The sequence below is a fragment of the Arvicola amphibius genome, chromosome 12 (genome assembly GCF_903992535.2).
Source record: "Arvicola amphibius chromosome 12, mArvAmp1.2, whole genome shotgun sequence".
In the NCBI taxonomy this organism is placed as follows: Eukaryota; Metazoa; Chordata; class Mammalia; order Rodentia; family Cricetidae; genus Arvicola; species Arvicola amphibius.
The window spans coordinates 7045908-7071261 of record NC_052058.2 but is presented as its reverse complement, the minus strand read 5'-3'; the positions used below and the strand labels follow the sequence as shown (position 1 = coordinate 7071261).

At 41.8% G+C, this 25354-nt stretch overlaps 1 protein-coding gene across 3 annotated transcripts in view; it reads left to right on the top strand.

Annotated features, from left to right (window-relative positions):
- The window catches only part of Esrrg (estrogen related receptor gamma), a 213529-nt gene that overhangs the window by 132432 nt on the left and 55743 nt on the right, over nucleotides 1–25354 (top strand). For 2 of the 3 annotated variants that reach the window (XM_038349528.1, XM_038349529.1), the window contains 2 exons: nucleotides 20970–21080; nucleotides 24744–24905. In XM_038349528.1, the coding sequence (XP_038205456.1) occupies nucleotides 20970–21080; nucleotides 24744–24905 (273 nt within the window). Of the gene's footprint in view, nucleotides 1–20969; nucleotides 21081–24722; nucleotides 24906–25354 lie in introns of all 3 variants that reach the window. The other variant, XM_038349530.1, reaches the window with a different exon arrangement.

Genomic DNA, 25354 nt, shown 5'->3' with positions numbered 1-25354 from the left:
TCTTCATTCCTTTTCTGTTCTTTTCACTTCTAACTCACCCCCCAATGTACAACTAACAATAAAGCACTATCCGTTTTTGTTAAGAAGCAGAGCAACAAAGAAGAAGATAGATAGAGGCCTTGCTTGCGTATGTGACCGGTACTCATTCACTTTGCTCAGGATGCACAATGCTAACGCATTTCAGGGCACCGCTCCCCCTCATTGATTTCTCCCTTTCTGTGACACTGTGGATGTTCACAGGAGTCCTGAAGTTAGAAGGGTTTGCCGCAACCCACACTGTTGGTAAGGATGGCACCCGCTTCCGTTTCCTCACAGGTGAGGTGGAACGCAGCTTCCACCTGCTCCACCAACATGAGATGATGTAAAGTAGCTCAAGTACTTCATAAGCTGGGAAACAGTTTACAAATTTCCTTCTGATTAACCCCTCTGGCAGTTTTTCTCAGGATGGTAGCACCATTCTGAAATCATAGTAATCCCAGGGTCATTAACATTAATTAAAAATATAGGTTGAGGGTGTTGAAAAAATAAAAAAAAAGCAAACATCAAGGTCCATTGGAGGTTAAGAAGGTGTTTCATTGTAATTGATTCCAGATAAGTCTATCTAACATTTTGGAGTATTTGAGGGGAGGAGAGAATTAAGTACAGAAATACGTAGCCCAGAAGGAGACAAGAGAGGCAAAATTGTCAAAGACTGACAGAGACCCCAAGACCAGTGCATCACTGCTGCCACTGAATGTGATTTCCACTTGAATCTGCACCCTTCCACTGACTTTCAGGACTGATGACGAGGAAGACTACAGGCCAGTGATTTTGCAGCAGCCATAGACATGTCGTCATGATGTTGCTTCATGAGATTCACATGGCGCTTGGTTGTCAGGTCAGCCAGACAATTGACTCATTGATCTCAGTGCATCATCTCAGGGGACACTCAACTGGCCTTTCTCATTTCCGGTAGCATGGGCCTCCTCCCTGTGTCGGAGCCGTGTGCCAGGCATTTTCCACTGTGAAATGGTGCTTGCCCATTTCGGGGTGGTAAAAATGTCTGCCTCGTGTTAATTTGAATTGAGTCATTATTCCACTCCATAAGGTTACACATGTGTTTACATATGGTGATGTGGTCTTGTAGATTTCTGTTTGAGCCAATGAGTTATAATCCGTTGCTCTCATTGATTTTAATGTGCAGTTTATTCAAGACTAATCTAATGGAGGCCCCTTCTAGATGGCTTATTTATTTGTTGATATGCCTATGCCATCCCTACTTTGCTTTCTTGTTTTTCTGGTACACACAAATCGACTTGTTTACTTTGCATGTTTCTAACCATAGACATTTCTCCAAATACCTTTATTTTTTCTTTGTGTGAGCGGCCCTAAGAAGCCGAGGTCTAGCAGCTATTTGGGTTTTGTCATGGAAAAGGCATGTGTTGGAAAAGGCTAGTTCTCTGCATGTCACAAGGTATTCGGGAATTAAATATTATTTTAGTTATAACTGCTTGAATGCACTCCTACAAAGTCAGGGCTGTGGTCCACTGACTACCAGGAACACAGAAGCCTATCCTCTCTCTGGATGTGCCCCCCTCACAATGTTATCCAACCCAGATCTCTTTAAATCTTTTTGGTTCATTGACTGTTATGGATGCTTAGTATCATAGACATAATTGAGTCAGTCATTGGCCACTTGTGATTAACTGAGTCTTTGTCCCTGATCCCTTCTATGAACATTTGGAACATAGGGCTGAGAATTCCAATGTTCTCATAAATGTCTGGTGTTTCCAGAGGCCAGATGGCATTCTGAGGCCACCCAGGAGCCCACCAAGGTCACCTCATTGGAACGTGCAAGAGAATCTGTCCATCTTCCCCACCTGCAAAACTGCAGAGAGTGTTGAATCAGGAACCAGGAACAAAGACCGTACATTGTCCTCTGTTACTAGGGTTAACTTTCTTGGCATTCTGTGCAAATGGAGGATCACGTTGTCACCAAGCAATGGCCAGCTGTCAGTAAAGGAGTGTGGTATGCATTCATGTGTGTACATTTGCATTTGGAGGCTCAGAACTGACATCATGTTTCTTCCATGATTGCTCTTAGGGCATGGTCTCCTGATGAACCCAGAGCTGATCAGTTCTAGTTTGGATCAGTAGCTGGTTTGTCTGGAGGATCTTCTGTCTCTTCTTTCTCCTGGATTACAGGCGGTTATCACACCCATCTGCCTTTAACTTTGGTTCTGGGGTCCAAGTTCCAGGCTTCAGCTTTTAGGGATAAAGCCCTTTTTCCAGTAAGTTGCCTTCCCATCCCAAAATATCTTCTCTGCGTTAATATAAAGAAGCTTGGAACTAGGAAAACAAATGCAAAACACTAACCCTATCTTCCCCATGTTCCTTGAGCCTGTAAGCCAGGGAGTAGTTAGTAGTCTTAAACTGATGGTTCTGAATTACAATCCAAGAACAAGTGATGTAGTGATATTAGATAGTTACTTCCAATGTTATCATCAACTATGTTCCAAAGTTTGAAATGGAGGCCATTAATACATTTGAGTTCTCAGGGGCAGAAAGCATTAAAATTATAGGTATATATTTATACAGATGTCAGGCCTGAATAAATTCATAGTAATAAATTTATTAATGGAAGTGGTGCAGACTGTATTGTTTGTTTAAGGGCAGCTCCTTGCTCTCTGGTTTGGATATATCAAAGGGGGTAGAAGAACCAGAGGTTCAAGGGGGTGAGAGTCATAAGAACAACATAATTTGCAAGCTTGTCGAAAGTCAGAAACCAATTTCCTCTGCTTTTAAAGAAAAGCCGTAATGATCAGTGGCTTCAATCAAATTAAACCATCAGATTGAAAATGAAAGTGAAACCACAGGTATAATTCATATATTTATTGCTGTTGGTTTCACAATGATGATTGAGCATTAGCTAGGGGAGAACATGTTAATATACCATGCCTACAAAGAGGGGTGCACATACCAATGATAGGTTGCCTATTTATACTGTTACTGATAAAGAAAACCACATGGGATTTGGTCCAAGTTCCAGCTCATGTAACTTCAGAAGGTATTCACTTTCTGAAGTGTGAGATTAGAATGGATGTCAGTATCACCTTAGCAGCGACCGAGGACATAGACACACACCAGCAGCAACATAGAGCATTCACAGACTCTAATGTTCACGGATTATGCTCACGTCAAACACTGTTTAGCCTACAGACTATCCCTATTTAAAGTGCTTATTGCCAGTTGTGTATGTGTCGTGTGTGTGTGTGTGTGTGTGTGTGTGTGTGTGCATAGTGCGTGTGCATATGTGTATGGGTACATGCATGTATGTGCTGGGCTGTACAGGGATCCTGCTCCTCAGGGAATTCTTTGCAAGCAATTTTCCTCTTGTTTCTTTCCAAACAGTTTTATTTTAAAATGTGAATTATTTTTTGAAACTCCAAAGCAAAAGGGGGAAGGGAGGCACATCCTTCCCTTGTGAAAACAATTATTGTCCTTATTTTTTTATTTATTCATTTTTGGTTTAATTTAGTCTGGCTAAAATTACATACATATTCATGTTTCTTAATAAGAACAAAGCTTTACTCTTAGTTATTTTCCATAAATTTGTTCTCATAAGCCCTTGACAGACACCCACTCTAACTCTTGTACAGAAATTTCAGACTATCCATGAATCCTGCTTTCAGGTCTGTAATTCATTAACTCTTTCCCCCAAAGTCTATAAGGCTTCACTACCAGACATTGGCAAAAATCACATCAGCTTTCTTCTTAAACTTCAGAAGAGAGCACGGAAAAGTATGGGGAAGGGTTTGAAGGGAGTAAAGGGAAGGAAGAAATAATGTCATATTATAATCTCAAAAATGAAAGAAAAAAATTTGAGTTAGCCACAGATTGTAGTCAAAATATAGATTGTATATCTTTCCTAAATGTACCAGACTGGCTTTTATTATTTATTTTTATTATTTTAAATATGTGAGTGAGGTCTGCTGTGTGTGGGCATGGACTTCTCAGTGTGGATACCCACGGAGGCCCAGACCTCGCATCTTCCTGGCGCCAGAGTCATTGGCTTTAGCTTACAACTCACATACACGGGTGCTGGGAATGAAACATGGGACCTCCGCAAAGAGCAGTAAATACTCTTAACTGCCGAACCGTCTGTCTAACTATTGACTGCAGTTTTCAAAAGGTAACTCACATTTGGTTCTAAGCATTGATGAGAAGCAGCATTATTGATTGTGAAGGAGATTCTGATTCTTTCAAAAATGATGTGAATCAAAATTCTCTCAAATACATGTCTATTTTTAAATTAAATGCAATTGTTCCTCTCTTCAGTTTACTGCGGATGCATGTGAGATTGGAATGCTCAGGTTCTACCGAGGTACCAAGCATATGATCTTGTTCATTAAATGCTCATTCATCACACAGGTGTGGCTGGAGAAGAGATATGGAACTTGCAAGCATGATAAATTGTCTTTTTAATGTGATGGGGTACTAATTGAGGGGGGTTTGAAAGCCCCACTTACTTAGGCAATCATCTTGTATAAATAGAAGTTGACACAGATATATGATTGCACTTAATAGATGCTCCCTAAATAGTCAGAACACCTCCTGTCCTTTTGTGATAGATGTGTGTCAAGTTTTGTTTAAAATAAAACATCATCTATTGTTTTCTTTTCTTAAAAAATTCAGTTATATACTCCTGACAAGCATTACTTTAGCAGTCTAAATTTCTCAAAAGGTTTTATTTTTTAATTTTATGTCATTTCAAACTCTTAGAAAGCCCATAATGACCCAGGAAGTCCCAGAGGTGAGGCAAATAGCATACAAAAAAATTAAATAGTCATAGGGATTTAAATTCTTAGACAGTATTACTGTAGCCATTAGTCATCTGCACATATTTCTATGTTATTCATGAGAAATGGAATATTGTTACTCATGTATGTCACTGTAAAGAAAATACCTTCTTAGGTCTGAAAGCTTCATTTACATATGTGGTGTTGGATTTCCCTTCTTAGGCTTGGAACACGTATGGGCTGAGGGCTTGATTTTTGTGGGAGCTATTTGCTAGTGTGGGGGTGATTTTTGACCCTCATGCATGACTATCCACAAACATCCATTGCAGCAATGATAGCTATAAATATTGCATCTTCATTGTGAAATATGTGTCCTCAGAGATTGAGGGGTTTTTCTCCCATTTAATCAGTAAATATAGTCACTCGTTGTGTGTTTGACTCCTTGATTTCAAATACACTATTTGTAGTAGTGTGTTCTCAACTGAGGTCACGCCAATTCAGTCAAGGTCTTATTCCAACTTAGTTAAAAAGAATTCAGATTTAGAGAGAAGTCTATATTAGTGCAGTTCTTTGTTAAAACTTTTTGTGCAGCACTTTTGAGTATATTGCTAGCTTGCTAAATGGAACATAACATAAATTTGAAAAACTTATTCCATATTCTTTATTTTATATTTCTTCTTATCTCATATTTGAAAACCAAAATTTACAATAAGCACCAGGGATACATGAAAAATACCAAGTAGTGTTCGTTTGTTTGTTTTCTATAGATGCTTTTAATTTGTTTCTGGCTCATATTGGTATTGTATGCAACCCTTTGAGTTTTTCTCATTTTAAGGCACACACATTGATAAATGAACAATCTCATTTCCTTTGAATGAATGATTGAAATGATTTCAGTAATTTTTATCATCATTCTAATTTGCAAAGACTTTTTTTTACAAGATTGTTTGGTACCATGATATCTGGGCATTTAATAGGATGCAGGCAACTGGTGGTGCTAATATTACTCCAGTACATGTGATATCCTTCAGTTCCACCCTCAAATGGAGGTAAATCCCACAGTCAAATACATGGGGAGCAACAAAGCCCAACTCAGTTTTCCCCATCTGCAGAACTACAAATGAAGGGGCGGGTGGGTTCTAGCTCCCTTTCTTTTGATAAGACCAAGAACAAAAGCAGTTTAGGGGAGTGATGGGCAGGTTGCAGGTTCCTTCCCAGGGAAGTCAAAGCAAGAACTCAAGCAGGAATTTGAGGCAGAAACCATGGAGGAGTGCTGTCTGCCAGCTCATTCCCTCAGGCTCAGGCTAAGTTAGCTTTCTTTCATGTGCCAGGACCACATCCTAGGAATATACCAAGTCCACAGTGGGATGCCCACCACCCACCTGCATCAGTTAACCAGGACATGATGTGAAGTCCTTTAAAGGCTTAGGCTGGGGAGATGGCTCAGAAGAACAGTACTTACTTTTCAAGAGCAGGATCCTGACTTTCTGCCCCCTGCACCAATATAAAGGCTGTTCATGATGGGCTGGTGTGTATATGTCACTTCAGTGCTAGAGAAATGTGGTTCATTGGCACATAGATCCCTGGAGCTCACAGGCAGAGGGGTGGCAGGCCGTCCAGCCAATCAGTGAGCTCTCTTCATTCACTGATAGGTCGAGGAAAACACCTGACATTGGTCTCTCCTCTCTCACACTTGCACACACAGATACACACACAGCTGTAAACACAGGTGTACACACAAGTGCCTGTGTACATATCACATACACAAAGGGGTTAAAGAATATCAAATAAATTTGAATTGTTTCTTGTGAATTATTTAAAATCTGGAATACTCTAAATAACAAGAACAAAGTTTTGTTTTCCCTGACAGTATGTAAGTTTGTGCAAAACCTTTTTAGAAAGAGCTAATTTGACTCCTCATACATTAGTACTATATTTATATATATTTATTCATTAGAAAAATGTGGGAAGAAATGTATGCAGGTGAGAACAGCTTTTTTTTTTATACCAACTTCATTCCCCCAACATGCAAGCTCTCAGTTTTGCTGTCTACTTTAGGACAAGCTTCAATGCATGAAGAAGCCAAGACATGGGGTCATCTCAAACTTTTAAAAAAAAATAGACGTGTTCTGCTTTTTCCAGTCTTAATTCTGCTGGGCCCGTGTTGTCCTCTCTTGATCTGCTTTGTGCTTCTGTGGGTTCAATTTCACGGTCTTTCATTTCCAAGGCCAACAGGGATTCCCAGTGCTGAGAGGCCAGCCATGGAGGCCCTGAGGATGGAGCAGAGGCCTCACATTGCCCAGCAGTGGCCTTTGTGATGGATCAGGACATGGTTGCAGCTTCCAGGGTGGGGTGGGGCATCTTTTGTGGTTCTCTTTGTGGCATTAAAGTCGAGAGTCTTAAGAAAAAGTAAATTTCTGCAAACTGTTCTTGAGGAAAATCCAGTATCTCTGTATCTCTGTTGGAGAAGCCCATGTTGCTAGATCAATAGAAGTTGTGGAGTAACCATTTCTCTCAGTAGGGATTCACACTTGTCTCCTGTCTTTTGCTAATTAGTACACACACACACACACACACACACACACACTTGCACGTGCATGCCATGCACCTGCACACACTCGCACTTCACACACATATACACACAGTGCACGTACACATGGACCCACTAATCCTGTCTGTACTTGTGCTGATGCTATCTGGGTATAGGACCTGTCCAAATATCCAGTGTGTCTTATGCTTTATAAAAAGACTTACATTAATTATGTGATACGTTATTCATGCATTAGGAAAGGTTTTTATAATGTGCCTTCATATACTTGAAAGTAGTAAGAGCATGAGTTTTCCCACCTACTTTCAATGTTTTACTTCTTGTAAAAAGAACATTTAAATTTTGAAAGTTCAACCCCCCTGCTGTCTCTGATCATTACATTTCCTGTCCATGTCACATCCTTCAGAGTTATTCTAGAAACACCTTCTGCCCCTTTGTACCCAATGGTTCTCTAACCCAAAGGAAGCGCTTTTAATTCCTAAATTTTAATTCTTTAAATAATATTTTATTTTATACGTATGAGTGCTTGCCTCTATGCATGAATGTGCACCGTGTGTGTGTGTGTGTGTGTGTGTGTGTGTGTGTGCAGTGCCTTCAAAGGCCAGCAGAGAGCATCAGACCTGCTGGAGCTAGAGTTATCAATGGTTATGAACAGCCATATGGGTGCTGTGAACTAAACATGGAGCCCATGCTCTTAACCACCCTCCATCTCTCTAGCCCCTAAAATCCAGTTCCTACTTCTTCATGTGACTGTCTGAAAAGTCCACAGCTTGGTTCTGCTGTTCTGAATCTGAAAGTCCTCTTCCTGTAGTAGAGTGAGCAAAGGAATCACTCTCCACCAGCTAACTGCCATTGATGACTGTAGAGCCTGGTGACAATAGACTGCTGGAGCACCAGGACTGACCTGCGGGTCCAGCACATTTCTCTGGGAAGGAGATGGAAACATTGAGTAAACATGCTGGATGGACTTAAGAACGTCTTTGCCACTGTCCTCTACAAATGGCCACAGGGACTTCCCGAGTGATTCTCTTTTAAGAGGGCTTGTTTGAAGCAAAGCATGTCAGCACTTTTAACTGACAGGTGCTAGGGCAGGGTCTGGGTTATTAAACTTATAACCTTGTTAGAAATGAACTCCAATGAAAACCACTTTCCATTAATGTTGGACTGAGAGCCTACTAAATAAGATTTTGAAATTAGAGTTTTGTGTTGTAGTCTGTAGGACAGCTTGAGAAATTGGGTCATTTAATTTGCACTTTTACATAATGAGGGAATAAGTGAAATTCAAGGATAATTTGTAAACCACTAACAACGTATAATCTGATTAGTTTAAGCAACCAGTTGTTACACTTGGCTTCCATCAGGGAAGTTCCAGCAGTTGGCTTCTTCTAACTCCATGGACATCAAAAGTTATAACCAGCAACCTGGCAGGCCAAGCACTACATCATTAGCTAGAAGTGCATGAGCAAACTGATGGCGTTATGTAAAGAAGCAGAATATACATATATTTACATATATATTCTGTAAATATATATGTATGTATATATGTATATGTGTATATATATTGATTTTTCTTTCAGGGAAGATACTTTACAAATTAATTGTTCTTAGCCGTACTTGATCATGTCATGTAATCATTAGGACAGGAATGAAAATAAATAATGTATTGACTGAAAATGTTTGTTCTTCCATAATCTATATCTGCATACCTGTGTGTATACAGCAGTTGCCTTCACCATGTGTGTTTGTTTATCTCTGAGTATACAGCTGTCCTCATACCCTGAAGATTCCACTGCAGTCTAAAAATAGCAAATGAAAAATTCTGGAAATAAAGAACTGTTCCGTTTTCAACTATCATTCCTTCAGACGAGCACAGTGGAATCTCAGGCTGCCTTGTTTCCTCTGCCCCACGTGTGGAGTTTCCCTTCCCCTGCATGTCGGTGGTGTCTGTACCCCAAGCTGCCAGTCACCTGGCAGCTGCGGCCTCAACTGGAAGCCACAGTTATAGAACACTTGCGCTCAGGTCCCCTTACTTTTCTTAATAACGTGATGCCTACAGCATGGCTCTGCTGCAGAGAGCCCATGTGCTTCTGCCATGATTTAAGCAATGGTGGAGCCCGCTGAGGTGAGCACTGTATATGTTAAGAAGGAAACTTGATCCATACTGTTGTGAAAAATGTGCTTGAAATTCTCTCACCTCACACAAGAAATTAGAGCTGAAGTTTGTAATGAGAGCTCAGACGAATGGAAAGGGCCACAGATGTGTGTGTGTGTGTGTGTGTGTGTGTGTGTGTGTGTGTGTGTGTGTGTAGAGTACAGTGCTTTCTGGACGGTCACCGTTCACCAAGGGTCTGGGAACATGCCCCATGGACATTTGGGATATATATACATCTCCGTAAACACACTGGAATTTCTAGGCAGTTGTGCACGCTGAAATGCAACCTTTATCTTTGTGATGCATTTAATGGAACATGTCATATTTCATGCATCATTTTCATTCTGCAGTTTAGGTGCTGTTTAGTTCGGTGACAGAGCTCCCTCCAGTCCTCCCGTGGCTTTCAGAATTCCCACTATGTGGTCCTCTTCTGCTCAGCTGAACCCAGTCCGTATGTCTTCTGCTTAGCTTCCCCCAGATGTGGTAGCAAACCCGAGGCTGTCTGTAATCTCCTAGTTTCAGCCTCTCCCTCCATGGGCAGTGGACATTGATCTTTTCCTAATGCAGCAATAAGCTGCAAGCATTTTTCAAACGGGTATTTTATTTGCTCTATTATCGGTGAGAACAAAGGGAAAAGCATTTGGCCAAGGTCAGTGTGAGAGGCACTCAGACCCATGCCAGCAAGCCTTCTGCTGTCGGCTCCACTAACACTGGCCATTTGGCTCCAATCTTCCCTGATTGAGGATACAAAGTGTGCTGTGTTTCCAGCTGTCCAGGCACTCATCGGACTCCAAATCTGTGGGTCACTTCCATCTTCTTAAGTATTTCATTCACAGACTCTTGGAACTGGAGGAGAGCTTACCACGTGGTCCTCTTCATTCATCTGCTTCCAGGCAGGAAGGCAATAAAAGTGTCTTGGGAAGAGAATGGTTTTTTTCATTTGTCAAATCTCCCAAGTCTGGGGACCTATGATCTTTCCTGTTTCACTTTCAATATCTAAATATTATTCTAAATATAATTCTCATGTGAAGATCTGACTGAGATCCCCTGAGCAGATCAACCGCTGTTTCCTTTTACAGTGTCTGGGAAGAATGTTGAAATATTAAAGTGTTTGATTCTCCCTTCCAACCAACTCTTTTTCCCTTCTTTTGTGTTTCACCTTGTTTGTGACCTTCATGTTTTCCTATCTTTTCAAGAGTAATAACCAGCACACCAAGAAAAACAACAAGACAGAAAGGCAGAAGGTATTGCAGAGAGATCCATATATTTTGCATGTACATTCTACCTGGAGAAATATAAAATAAATCAAACACACAGATAAAAACACCTGATTAATAAATGATACGTGTATTTGTCCAACTTTTTAGTAGTTTTGAGTCTTCCTTCACAATAAGTGTGTGACCGACGTGGCAAAATCACTGCTGTTGATATGCAGTTAAAACATACAGCAAAAATCATTCGGCTGTATTTTTGAGCCTTTGATCCAGTTTCAAGCAGTGTGTGGAATTCAGCTGAATATGCATACAGTACAGTGTGTTAAAGTCTGTTTGGTGGCCAGGCTGTATTTCAGATACACAGATGGAAACAGTTGATCAACAGGATAGACAAAGAAGACTAGTTTGGAAAACAGCAGAGGTTTTCATGGGAAATTCTGCCTCTCACTACATACAACAGTGACAGCTGGGGTTTTGACTCACAACATCTGGCCTTGTGCTGCCTCAGGACCAGACGAGTGCCTTTGCTCTGTTCTTGGCTCTTGCTAGAACCCCACATTTTGGGTCCTTTGAACAAAGGTCTCCTGCCACAAGTACCCAAAGAACATCAGTCAAGAAGCTTCCTGCTTGATGCAATGGACTCCTGGGTGTTAGGAGTTTAGCCTCTGCGCACGCAACGTGTATTTTTTTATACCAGTTCAAATGTTCCACTTTAAATACAAGGTACTTCTAAATTCCTGTAGAAGCATTTGAAGATAATTTCCCCTCCTCCTTTTCCTTTCCTTCTTCTCTCCCTCCCTTCCTTCCTTGCTGCCTTTCTCCTTCCCCCACTTCCTTTCCCCCTCCTCTCTCTTTCTCCTCTCCTCTTACCTCTCTTTTTCTGTTCCTCAGGGGTTGTGGGAGACACTCAGGTTTGGTTTGAATTTGACATCTTCCTGCCTTAACCTCCCAAATGCTGAGAACTCAGGCCCGTGCCGCCATGCCCAACCTCAATACTTACCTTCAAGAGTATGAGCTTCCCTGATGTGGATAGTATCTTTGACAGGAGATTTAATTTTATTGTGTAGATTTGTTTATATCTACCTCTATCACTTATCTCTAACATATTATGCCAATTAATATTGAATTGGAAACCCTTTCTTATTAAGACGTGGCTACTCATTTAGCATGAACATCAGACATAAAAACATAATGCCTTCTTGTATATATATCATCTGTCTCTTCTTGTGATGGAGAGAGGTTGGGAGTGGCCTGTCTGTCTAGGGTCTCAGAGGCACTGTTGCCTTTCTTCACTAGCACAAAGTAGAGCATCTCTGTCTCCATTCGAGAATTCCTTCATTACTTTTCACTTTTTCCCAATGAAGACCGAATAATGGGACCTTGAAACTCTAGTCCCTTCCTCCACTGTAAGACAGGATGACTGTGCTTCACAACCCAGCAGCTTCGTAGCTATCCTAACTTCGTTGTTCGTTTATTTTTGCATGGTATTAAAATGGACGCAATATCCTTTGTGCTCTTGTATACCGAATCTTCCCATGGGGTTCTGAGAGTGCTTTTTTTTCTGTTGTTATTCTGTTAAACTCCTTGCTGCCAATGTCATAAGGGCGAGAAATATGTCATTGTACCACATGAAACCTGTCACTCCTAGGACATTTGGGAATGTATATGTTAACATTATATCTACATTTAATCACTATTTAACTTATTTTTCTTTATATATTTTATGTATTGGGTAGAGTTTTCATTACACAGAACCCGAAAATATACATAATTTCTTAATATACTTTGTGGTAGATTTTGCTTTGTTGTCTATCTATCTGTCTATCTATCTATCTATCTATCTATCTATCTATCTATCTATCTAAACAGTGACCAACGTAGACCAGGCTAGCCTTGCACTTACTATATGCTGATTCTGAACTTCTGATCATCTTGTCTGCATCTCCACAGTGTTGGTATTAAAGCTCAGCTTCACCCCTCCTGGTTTATCTGGTGTGGGGAGTTAAACCTGGGACTTTATGAACAGCAGCAAGCACTGGACAAGATGAACTACACCCTCAGTTTCCAGATTTGCTTGGTTTCAGATTTTATTTTGCCAGATTATAATGATCACCAGAGAAATATCATTAGGCATTGTGCTTCTCTTCGTTGTCTGTAACCGCCTCTCGGGTTTCTGCTTGTGTCTTGCTAATGCCACTTGAGTGTCTTTGGCAAATCGCATGCTATTGAGGACTGAAAGTTTTCTTCTGAGAATTTCTTTAAGTTTATCTTCAAGTTTCATAAGTCTTAGCTGGATTGTCCATGCCGCTAGGATCCTGTCCACTTTGTCAAACCCAGTGACCTCCGGACTGTTGCCAACATGCTCTGTCATATGTTTCCAAATAACCAAAAACTGCAAAGCAAACCTCTGTGTAGACGCTTTGAAATCCACACCCACATTCTGCTGTTCGATTGTGACTATAGTCATCCCATACAGTGAGGTGGAATGGTCAGAGCCCCCAGCTCGGCCGCTTACAAAGCACTGTGGCTGATTCCCTATGTTGATTCCACACACGGGCATGGCTCCCCCTCCTGCAGGGTGGCTCACGGGATCTCACTCCCCCCCACCCCCCGCGAGGAGCACTGCTGTTGTGTGGAAACAGCCTCGTGCTGGCATCACTCCTTCTGCGGATCCATGGAACCACTGGTTTTGAGGGACCTGCCCTATTTAATATGCCCATTGCCTCGTAACTTTATTGGCAAGGAATGGCAATTTCTAAAAGTACATAGGGTTATCATCTTAAAATAAGGCAAAATATAGTTTGATAGGCTACATACACTGCAGGAATATGAAATTTTTAAGATAAAAAGGAAAAGATATTTGGGGAAGTAGCTTAGTGTATAAGAAAATTTGTTGTGCAGTCACGAGAACCTGACTTCAGATTTCCAGTGCCCAATAAAACATCAGGTATGGCTGGGCCCGTGGGTTCATGTCTCCAATCCCAGCGCTCTGGAGGTCCAGGCAGGATCATCACTGTGAATCTGAGGCCAGCTTCTTCTACACAGTGAGTTTCAGACTAGCCCAAGCGACATAATAAGAGCGTGTTGGGGAGAGAAAGACGTGGCGTGGCCACTCATGAGTTCACCTGCGACAAGGGCGCTGCTGCTGGCAGCAAGGAAAGGGACATGGAGGCTGAATGCTCACCAGCCAAGCTTCAGTTCTAGGGGAAGACTCGGGATCAAGGGAAAAGGTAGAAACTGATAGAGGACTCTGGAATGTTCTCCCGCCTCCAAGCACAGGCACCCCCACCATATATGTGAACACGCCACAAATTACACATACACACCAGAGGAAAAAAAGCCCACAGAAGTCAAAGGAAGATTTTCTTTTCTTCTTTAAAGACAGCCCCTATGTTTAGCAAGTGCAGGCCAAGCGTGCACGCCCCTGACAGAGGCGAGGAAGAAATAGTGCCTTTGGAACAGGCGAGTTCTCTAATTACACTGGGGAGGTGATAATGGTAGGTGTTGCATGTTTAATGCAATGTTCTGGATGCCCCTTTCTCTCCTTGCCTTTTATTTTTTTCTCCCCTTCACAGAAACCTCCGCCTGAGCCGAAATAAAAGGTTCAAAGCTTGTCAGCATTAGTTTATAGATAGCTGTTTAAAAGTAATAAGATATTGGGTATTGTGAGGCTCAGGCTGCCTTCCCAGACTCATGTATTCCGTTTCACCTTTGTCAGAGTTGCAGACAGAAGTCTTTCAATTAGAATGTGTCACCTGTTGCCGATGACCTAATTTGTACTTGTATGTGTCATAGCTTTGGCCTGCATGCTGCACACAAGCAAATTTGTCTCGGCGAAGAAAACATTTTCCTTGCTGAACATTTTGTGGATAGGGATTTCAAATTCATGTATTTGGGGTTGGGCCTCAATCTAGGTTACAAGTTTGGTGCCGGAGCCCTAGAGTGAGCCAAGAACTGTGGGTTGCACTTCGGGAATCTGGGAATCAAGGGGCTTTTTCTGGGGTTTGTCCCATGTGAATTAATCCACGTGTGTGAATGTTGGGTACACCTAGAAGGGTGTGTGGTTCCCAGGGCCAGCTTTCCATGATAGTCATCCAGATGTCTATCTGAAGGACACCCCCTCCTCCTTCATTTGAATCTATATGACAAGAAAGTTTTAATGTGAGCCTTGCTCTCTCTAGATAGATAGATAGATAGATAGATAGATAGATAGATAGATAGATAGATAGATAGATAGGTAGGTAGGTAGGTAGGTAGGTAGATAGATAGATAGATAGATAGATAGATAGATAGATAGATAGATAGATAGATAGATAGATAGATCTTAGGGGCCAAAGTCTCTCTATCTGTGTCTCTTCCCCCCTTCTGTCTACCTTTCAATTCCTTTGTGGTCTTTCTCACATTTCTCACACTTTCACACATTATAGTATTTTAGCACACAGATTGAGTGGTTTCTGACACTCCTGTCTTGTGGACCCGATAGGCTAGCTCGAGTAACAGTAGTCACCAGCCACCACGCAGTGGAACATGGGCCATCGAGGTTGTCTGTCGGAACTATAGAAGTTGCCTGTGATGGCCCTTTGCTTTTGTGCTCTGGCAAACCCAGACCTGTCGAATTGGTAGTGCCCTTTCCATGAGGAACGAGGAGCATGGGGGATTTATAACTTGCCTTGGCTCAGAAGAAAAGAATAGAAAGAAAGTATTTTTTAAATTTCCTCTTATAAAAGTCATCCCTGGGTTGGTTCACAGTGATGAGCTGAAACATCTCGTGAGTCACCTGGACGGGGATTGAGGGAAGCAGTCCTGTCCCTTCTTCCAGCGCTGTTCTGCCTCTTCCCTGTGCCAGCTCAGGGTGCAGACATCATTTTCTCCAGCAATATGCCTTTAATCTTTTGGTCTAGGCATTCTCCCCAGTGCTCACACCTGAATCTGACTCTCACACATCATGGTTTTCCCACCTGTAAAATGGGACAAGATTTGCAACTGCCTCGTGGGTTACTTTGAGGGTATGTGCGCTAACACATATAGAATTCAATTCCCTCTGAGAGTTTAGCGCATAACGAGCTCTTGGGAACTGATAGAGGCTTGTGAGTGCCCTGGCTTTCATTTCCTACATGACACATCAGGCCCGGACTGGATCATTGAGTTACATTGTAGACATTGTGCTTGTTGAGAGTAGGCACCAGAAGGCATTCTGTTAAAATAGGGAAAATGGGGCTCAATCTTAAAGTCATAGTTAACAAGATTGCTGTCGACTTCGAGAGGATGGTGATAGTTATAAAAACCATCCAGGGTTGGTTTGTCACAGCATCTTAGGTGGTCTGCAGGCAGTTAATATGCTTTTCCCCAGAGCATTCTTGTGCATATACAAATAATTTGTACTCATCCCCTTGCTGTGAACCCTGTACGCATGCATGGCTGCCCAGATATTGTCCCCAAGGAGAACCCCAACAGAAGTCGCCATGGAAATTCCCAGTACTGGGCTAGCCTCTGCTAATCCTTCCAGCCTCTTGCTGCAGCTCCTGCAGGAGAACTTTCTCTAGCTCTGCATAGACCCTTCCCTCAACAATCACTGGCAGATGGATTCTGGGTACGGTCACGTGCTCTCCTCCTACAGGGAAGGAGAGAGGGGCTGCTAGACAGCAGATGGAGCATATAGTACCAGGGTGCCAGACAGTACAGGGGAGAGTCAGTACCAGTAACAGGGTACCAGACAGTACAGGGGAGAATCAGTGCCAGTAACAGGGTACCAGACAGTACAGGGGAGAGTCAGTGCCAGTAACAGGGTACCAGACAGTACAGGGGAGAGTCAGTGCCAGTAACAGGGTGCCAGACAGTACAAGGGAGAGTCAGTGCCAGTTACAGGGTACCAGACAGTACAGAGGAGAATCAGCACCATTACCAGGGTGCCAGACAGTACAAGGGAGAGCCCACAGCTTTGTAAGTTTGGCTTTCTCACAGCCCTACCCGACACCGCAGTAGTAAGTGTTAGTTAACATTCTTACCAAGCACAAGTGGTTGTTTAATATTCTTGAATGATCATTTCAAAATGGTTTGTAATGAGCGTGATCATTTGTTTCATTCTTAAGTGTGCTGGGATCTTACCCTTAATGTCTTTTAGTAAACTTTTCCTTTGGAACAATATAACAAATGTCTTAATTTTAAATTAGGAAAGTAGGTGAGTGTACTCTTAATAACTCCCTGAAGGGAAAGAATATATATGAAATCCATCTTACTTTTAAAATAGTGAAAGCTGCCTTTAACGTTGACCATATAATATCAAGAAAATTTCCACTTGGACACAACATGCTGGCTTAGCATGCGCCCACCCAGGCGACCTTGGCCTGACCTCTGGCTTTGTTTAGTATTTGTTCTCTTCAGAGCAGTTTTTCCTCCTTGCCCTACTCTGGTTCTTTCCATTTTGTAAATTTGGACAGTGTGTGCAATTTGTGGCTCCCCCGTGGCCTGCAGGCACACACAGCAACCGAAGAAGCCTTGGGAAATGTTCTGATAGGTAGGAAATGCCAACTAGTAAAATCTTTTATTCATTTATTTATTTATTGGAAAAAAAGGATAATAGTGGTCTCTGCTTGAGTGGACAATCAAGTCACCCTAATTAACTCCAGAATTCTGTCACGCGTGCTATTTCATGGGCTCATTATTTTTATAGGAGCAAAGGAATCCTCATGTGTTAATTTTTTCAAAAGTATGCTACAAGTAAAGTCTAAGGAGAAACTGTTTATTTAAAACTATAAGAGTATAAAAAAGAGCATGTTTATTTTTGATGGAAAATTTTGAATCCACCGACATTTGGTTCTAACTAACTTAGCTCTCCCAAATACTGATCACAAATATTATTATTTATTTTTGTGAAAATGGTTTGAAACTTTAAGTTAAGTTGTAATTACTGATTATGTGCTTCATACTGGACAGATTATGACTGAACTCAAGGAAAACATATTTATTTAATTAGTTATTTAGTTACTGTTTTTTAATTTTTGTTGAGTTTGGGACTTGCTTTGTTTCACAGTCTGAGATATGAAGTGAGATAATGTCTTAAAAGAAACGAAACCAAAAATTTAAGTTCTGAGATTTTTATTAGGTGAATGAGTCCATCCGTTGTCAATAATCTAAGTCAAAGAAGCTGCTCCCACCTATTCAGAGAGCGCTTCAGGTTTGGGTTAGCCTTTACGCTGCTGTTTCTAAGTATGTTTGTATGATGATCCAGGTGAGAAGGAGCTGGCTCTTCATGGTCAGAGTTTTGCTCTGGTGTAAAGAAATCAGTTGGTGAATGATGCTGCGCAGAGACATTTGGCGCTATTGTTAGCTGGATTGCCCTTTACACTTCCTGTGAGAGCAGGGAGCTACAGACAATCACCGGGATGGCAGCCGCTGTCCCTCCAGGGGTGCATAAAAGGCAGCTTTCCCCAGGTTTGGAAGCAAAGTTGAAAAGCAGTAGTAGATATATTTTACTTTGTTTGAAATACTTGAAAATTTTAATATTTGGCCGCTTGTGACTGGGAATGAATTCACACATGAATATGTTATTATGATCTTTTAAAACATATTGACTTCAGAAAATTTTGCTATTAATTGTTATCCAAACTTGGCAGGAACACTGCTCTGCATATTGAGTCTCTGTCAGGTTTTACTATAGGATTATTAATCTCATGCTTTATGGGTATCAATATCTCGTCTTTCCCCCCAGTGCCATATAAATAAAACTCACAAGTCATAAAAGAATTCTTTGTCCAATTGATTTTCAATTCAGAGAATAAAAAGTGAAATTCTGGGGTATTTGGAAAGGTCTTGGCCATTTAGGAACTGGGTAGATGTGTGGGAGTGGTGGATAGACAGCTCAGGCAGGATGGATGTGCAGGCGAATGGGGGAAAGCTGCTAACCTCCCAAGATGGGAAGGGATGGAGATAGGAGTCAGGTGGAGCGTGGATAACAAGTCAGTTTCCAAAGCTGAACGGGAGATGCCTAGTGATGGTGGGTCATCACACGCTGCTCAGAAAGTGTGTCTGTAAATACAAGATATGACATCGCAGGAAACTACTGACGAGTGTGTGTGTGTGTGTGTGTGTGTGTGTGTGTGTGTGTGTGTGTATGATCAATAAACTTTGTCAGGACCACACTTTCTCCATAGACACAGCCAATTTGGCTAAGAATGACCCCCATGTACACGTACATACCACCCACCCACATCCACCTACGCAAGAGGACTGTACTGAGTGATGAATTCAAGGTCCAGTTGGAGCAATACAGACACACACCTGGCCATAGCGCTGAAAGCTGAGAGTTCGTGTGTGGTGTATATGTGTGTATACTTTCCTGTGTATTGCATGCACATATGTGAATGTGCATGTGGAGGCCAGGAGTCATGTGCGATGTCATTCCTCAAACACTTTCCACCTTAGTTTCTTATTGAACCTGGAGCTCCCTGACTTGGTTAGGATGGCTGGCCATTGAGCCCCAGGGTCCTCCAGTCTCTGCCTCCGCGCACTGGTGTCACAGGTGTGTACTGTGACACTATGAGTGTGGGGTTACAGGTGTGTAACTATCACACTCAACTCTTCCTCTGAGCACTGGGGTCACTGGGGTGTAACTGTCACACTCAGCTCTGCCTCTGATCACTGGGGTCACAGGTGTGTAACTGTCACATTCAGCTCTGCCTCTGATCACTGGGGTCACAGGTGTGTAACTGTCACACTCAGCTTTCCCTCAGATCTAGGCGTCAAACTGAAGCATGAGCCATATGCATGTTAGTGGCTGAGCCACCTTCATACCATCTTTAAATGCTTCTCACTAGACAGACCTCATTTTCAGACACGGACCAGCTTTGGGCTCCTGAGACAACAAAAAAAATCATTTGCCCCAAAGCTAGACAAGCTGAGATCAAGCCCCAGGATCCACATGGTGGAGGGAGAGAAGCAACTCCTGCAAGTTGTCCTCTGACCTCCGCATGTACACACAAGCACTTATGTCCTTACACAGCAAATACATAGAAACATAATAAAGTAAAAGAAATTCCTCAGCTAGGTATGCAACTACATTGGAAATATGAATTCTTTATTAAGCACTGACAGAATATTCAGGGGCCTACACTTTGGATCCAAGCTGTCCTGTACAAGTCCATTCTGTGGGCTTTTTTGTTCTAACAATCTTAGAAGAGACTAAAGTATTCTCTCTGTTTTACTTTTTTCTGCACACCTCTCTCTCTCTCTCTCTCTCTCTCTCTCTCTCTCTCTCTCTCTCTCTCTCTCTCTCTCTCTCTCTCTCCCCCCGACTTTTCATTCTACCTATAATAGTAGCAGATTAAATGCTCTCCCCTGGTTGAAGTTAGCTGATAGATATCAGGCTATAACTAAGGTCCAGCGCATCCCAGATGTATTCAAATGAGACCACTTCACATAAACTGGAAAAATCTTGGAGACAAAATGATGAGAGAAGATAAAGCTTAAATAAGTGGGGAAGGAAGGGGAAAGTGCCAAATGTCAGTGAATACTGATACAGTCACAAAGGATCGAGCAACAAGAAGAATGAAGATAGAATTCTGTGGACATGGAGTGCTTTGAAAACTGCATAGATGGGGTAGGAAGACCGACAGTTGAGTGGTAGCCCTGACATTCTTACCTTCTGAATTCCCTCTATAGAAGCCCCTGTCTATCCTATTTGTACCACCCTGCCCACTCTTTGTTCTCCCAATAATGTATCAACTGATAAATAACATTCTCTTTAGGAAATCCATCGGCACTTTAATGCAGAAGTCTCCGCTTGCATCGGTCCCACCTTCCCCAAGCCCGTTGGTGCTCTTTTTATTACATTCAGTTCCACAGGTGCAGCAACGGAGAGTCCCATAGATCTGTCTAGATTTTTCTGTTGACTGGGTCCCACACATGGGGCTTTTAGAAGTGATGGAAGTTGAGGGTACAAACTAGCAATGTCTACCTTGAGAAAGTACTGCACTACAACAGAGAGACGCCTTTGAATTAATTTATATGGAAGTGTGTCTTTGCCCTGACGTACAGATGGTGACTGTGATGGCTCTGTAGGGGAAAAAGGCCTTTTATGTTTTCTAACCATTGGTAGCCATAGTTTCTACACACTGCCAATCCTGGTTTAGCTTCCAATTCTTTAGCCTTCTCTCGTAACACTGGTCTACTCTCAGCTACACTATCTGTCTCCTCAGCACTCCTGGGAGATGCCATTGATGTATTTGACCATTGTGAGGTGCCTACCTAAGCAGTAAGCCAGTGCCTGTCTCTGTCCACAGGGGTACGTCTCGACAGAGTACGTGGGGGCCGACAGAAGTACAAGCGCAGAATAGATGCTGAGAACAGCCCGTACCTGAACCCTCAGCTGGTGCAGCCAGCCAAAAAGCCATGTAAGTACAACAGATGTGCCTGGCTTCCCAGGCGCAGGACCCGCCCAGTTGGCACTGTGTCAGCTAATGTTGGCATGCCCATCCCTACTGACTCCAAGGAGACACCTCTTGATTGGAGAACATGGACTCTATTTTCGGGGCTTGTCAATAAAGAGCGATGTCAACACAACAAATGAACTTTTTCATTTCTTTTGAAGATATCTGTGGCAACTCTCTACTCCCCCTGTTTGTGCCTAGTCGCTGTGTAGAAGCGTGAGCATATTAACGCACAGCTTACTCAGTGTGGATTTTACATGGACTGGTTGTCTTTCTCTGCAGAGGTACATAAAATGGGTCATACTGTGATCATTAGTTCATTGGAGCTGTTAGTTTCAGATTTCACAAGAAAGTGACTTTCGTAGTTTTCCCCTAACTAAACGAGTTTGGCTGCTCAACCTCCCAATGAAAATACATTAGGGGCCTCATTAATTTGGAGCTCTATAAGGTTAACACAGTAGCTAGCAATAGATTAAAACGAGAATGGGGCCTACTAATAATGAGCACAGGTTGGTGGTTCCATCTCAGGTGCCCTTATGGGCATTATAAATTGTTTTTAAAGAGCCCATGATTTTATGATACCAGGCTGCAATTTGAAAGGATGGCTGGTGCATAGCTAACGTGCAAACCCCATTCTCTTTGTCATTAACTAAAAGGGGCTGGAGTGTAGAGGGTGGCAATAACTGTATCCCATTTTCTGAGAAATCAGTTAATAGCCAGCTACAGTTCCGCCCAGCTAGCAATCTCCATGTTTATGCCTGGCATTCGGAGGAGGCCCGAAGAGGTGTTCCCGTGGCAAGAATGCTCACGTGTAGCATGTAGCTGTCTTTGTCACAGAAGACAGAAGTTGCTCTTGCTTCTCCAGCAATTCGAGAGAAAGTCAGGCTGTTTTGATCTACCTTCAAGGGAAAAGAAAGGGTCCACTTCCAGTTGAAGTCCACTTCCAGGCGGGGTCAGTGTGTGCGCCATCTTCACCAGCATCTGGGACTCTGTTAAGTAAATAAAGCAGACCCTGAACTGCAAACGAAAGGCCATTTTCACTGCGTTAAAGGAAAAGCAGCCCATTTTACATAAAATTAGAGTCTAAGTGAACATATGGCAGAGTTTCTTTTTGCCTTTCCAGAAAACGTTATGTTGATTATACCTTCAATTGTCCAATCTGGCATCCATCCGCTCCTCAGCCCGCGAAGAAGCAGTTTGGCATTCTGCAGATATGGCCTAGAAGTGCATTAAGCAGATTTTTTTTGCACATTATAATTTAAAACTTTCTGATAATGCAATAAAATGCAATAAACACTAATGCTTAATTTCATTAGCGGGTTAGTGTTTCTTGGTTCAATAATATCTGGATTGCCCACTTCTTATTTTCTTTAAGCCCACATTGACCTAAACCATTGATAATTTCCTCTATGAAAAGAAAAAAATGGGCGCCAGACCCTTTGTCAATCAACACAGTACAGGAACATCTATCATTTCCTGTGTAAACCTGAAAAATTGGGAAGTGGCTTTTCAAGTGCCCCTAAGAAGATTACAGCAATTGCAGGGTGCTCCATTCGGCTGAGATAAAAGAGGGCTCCTAATAAATCGTTGCTCATTATCTAACGGCCATTGTGTTAATTTTCCTTAGTCCATCCAATTAGTGTGTTTTTGTAACAAACATTTATAAAACTTAATTTTCAGATCCTTTCAGATAGGCATCAGGGGATGCCATGGGATTTGCAGGAAGGTGGCTGGAGATTTCTGCACCCCTGGCTGGCTGTGTACTACAAAGACCCAAGAAGGAAAATTGGGTTCTATTGATTCTAATTAGGGAAACATTAAATAAGACTTACCCTGAAACAACGCTGTTGGCTATTCTATTTGCTGAAGGATGGGAAAGCCCAGGCTTCCACTGAATCACTCGGACCTGCAAGTTCAGAAGTCGTGACTTATATAGAACTGGCTGTATGTTTTCCCCGTGTGAAAAATAGAATCACTGTTTCCTCTGGTTACATGCTTGTGCCCTTGACTGATGCATAATCTTCTAGTCGTGAGATTCTAGCTCCTTCAGAGGAAAAAAAAATGAAAACCTCTCTTTGCATAAGCAGAAATACTTGGTGTTCTGTCCATGGTGTATAAAATAAACATTGCTCCTTTCAAATGCTAGAAGCTAGAAAAAGAGCCTATTGCATGCATCATGTCTTATTATTTTACTAGAAAGGTTGGTATTTGGGAATATTTCTACCCAAATATTAATATGCATGTTAAGGATTGATGACTATTTGAAATAAATATAATTCATATATTTATATTGGTGTGTTTTAAAATATAATTTCAAGGTTACACAAGACCTGAACATAATCAAGCCAGTCAACATCCTAGTACATATATATATATGTATGTATATACATATATATGAATATGCACACATACATATTCATATATATATATAATTTCTAAAAAGTGCTAAGTACATCTTCAGTAAGTCTCTTTGTTACTTCATCAAACCCAAAGAATGCCACGTATCATTTGGGGTTGCAGGAGTTAAAAACGGAGTGGCAGGCAAATGTGTAGCAAACACACTTGAAACTTTGGCTCTGTCCACAAATCTCCTCCTTAGACTCCCGATTTTCTAGGAAGATATTACCTAGGACTCTTAAATATGTGAATTGGTTTTTACCCATCTGTATCTCCTCACATAGGAGGAGAGAGAATCACATCTAAAGCTACATAGAGAAATTGAAAATCAGGCCAACGAGAAAAATCATTGTGCTAGCCAGGCTCAACGGCCCTTCCATAAACCCTCTCATGCCCCAGAGCAGTAAAACACATCGGATGAGACGCTTTCCATTTGTCTCTAGTGTTGACTTTATGAAGATTTCAAAAGCATAGATCACAAATTTCAGACAGATAAATCTGAAGCAGAGAATGAACTCAGGACAACAGATGAGAGTGGAAGATTAAAGACTAAGGTGCTTGGAGGAGGAAATGCTGTATCGTATAAGCAAGGGTCATTTTTATGGGCACAGATATTAGCTTTATTTGGAGGGTTGGCTTGGTACATGGAGAAGAGGGGAAAGGAGGGCAACTCTTATTTAACGCATCCCAAGAAGAGAGAGTTATATACTCAGTAATTCATCCTGGCAGAAGGCTCTGACCTTTGACTTTTTTTTTTAAGGGAATTAAAACAATTAATGACTTTTGTGCCTATTAAGACTATGGACACTCGTGGGTCTTTGCTTTCTGCATGAGTCCATATTTCACTGCTTGCCAGCGAGGGTTTATTCTAAAACTGCTGTGTGCTGCTTAATCTGCTTCCCCAACTCCCATTGAAGAATTGGAGAGCAAACCCAAGAAACAACTACCTACTCTTAGCTGTTTGCTATAAAAATAATGCTCACGGCAGGACCAAGTCTGCTTTCCAGAAAGCCAGGCAAAGGAAGGGGTGCTTTCTGCACACACAGTGACTTCCTTCTTGCTGTGAATTTTCCTACACACTGCTTAGGGCACACAGAGTGAGCCATGATGGCACATATGGGTTTTATTGTAGGCCACTAACATTGTTTTCCAAAATACACAATACCCTGGGGTTCGTCAAAGTGGGTGACTATGTTAGTGGTCATGCAGTGCTCTGGTTTGATCTCACAGATAACAAGATCGTCTCACATTTGTTGGTGGCTGAACCAGAGAAGATCTATGCCATGCCTGACCCTACTGTTCCGGACAGCGACATCAAAGCCCTCACGACACTCTGTGACTTGGCTGACCGAGAGTTGGTGGTTATCATTGGATGGGCAAAGCATATTCCAGGTGAGTTCTCTGGAAACCCAGAAGACACACCGAGGCCGCAGTTGCCTCCAGGTTTGTATGTCCCATATGGAAGGAATTTACATTTTTCCTGTGGGATTATTTCTTAACCACCACTTCTGTTGTTTGTACTCAATTAAGTACCAACTGTCTTAATTCAGAGCATTTCATATTTGAGGGCACTGTTTGCCACCGTTAAATAAAGAACATGCAATCCATAAAACCATTTCTTAGTTAAAATAAAAATTTTTATCCTCTTCCTGATTAGAATAATTCTATATTTTTTACATGAGAATATTGTTTTCAGCAGTAGTGCTAATGTCCCCTTTTCCTTCTAAGAATAATTCATCTTGTTCTTTATCATAAATGTTTACATTGACCTTCTCTTTTGATCACAAATTTCACAGTTGTTTGCAATTAGGTATTTACTGTGAATTTAAACACAAAATGAA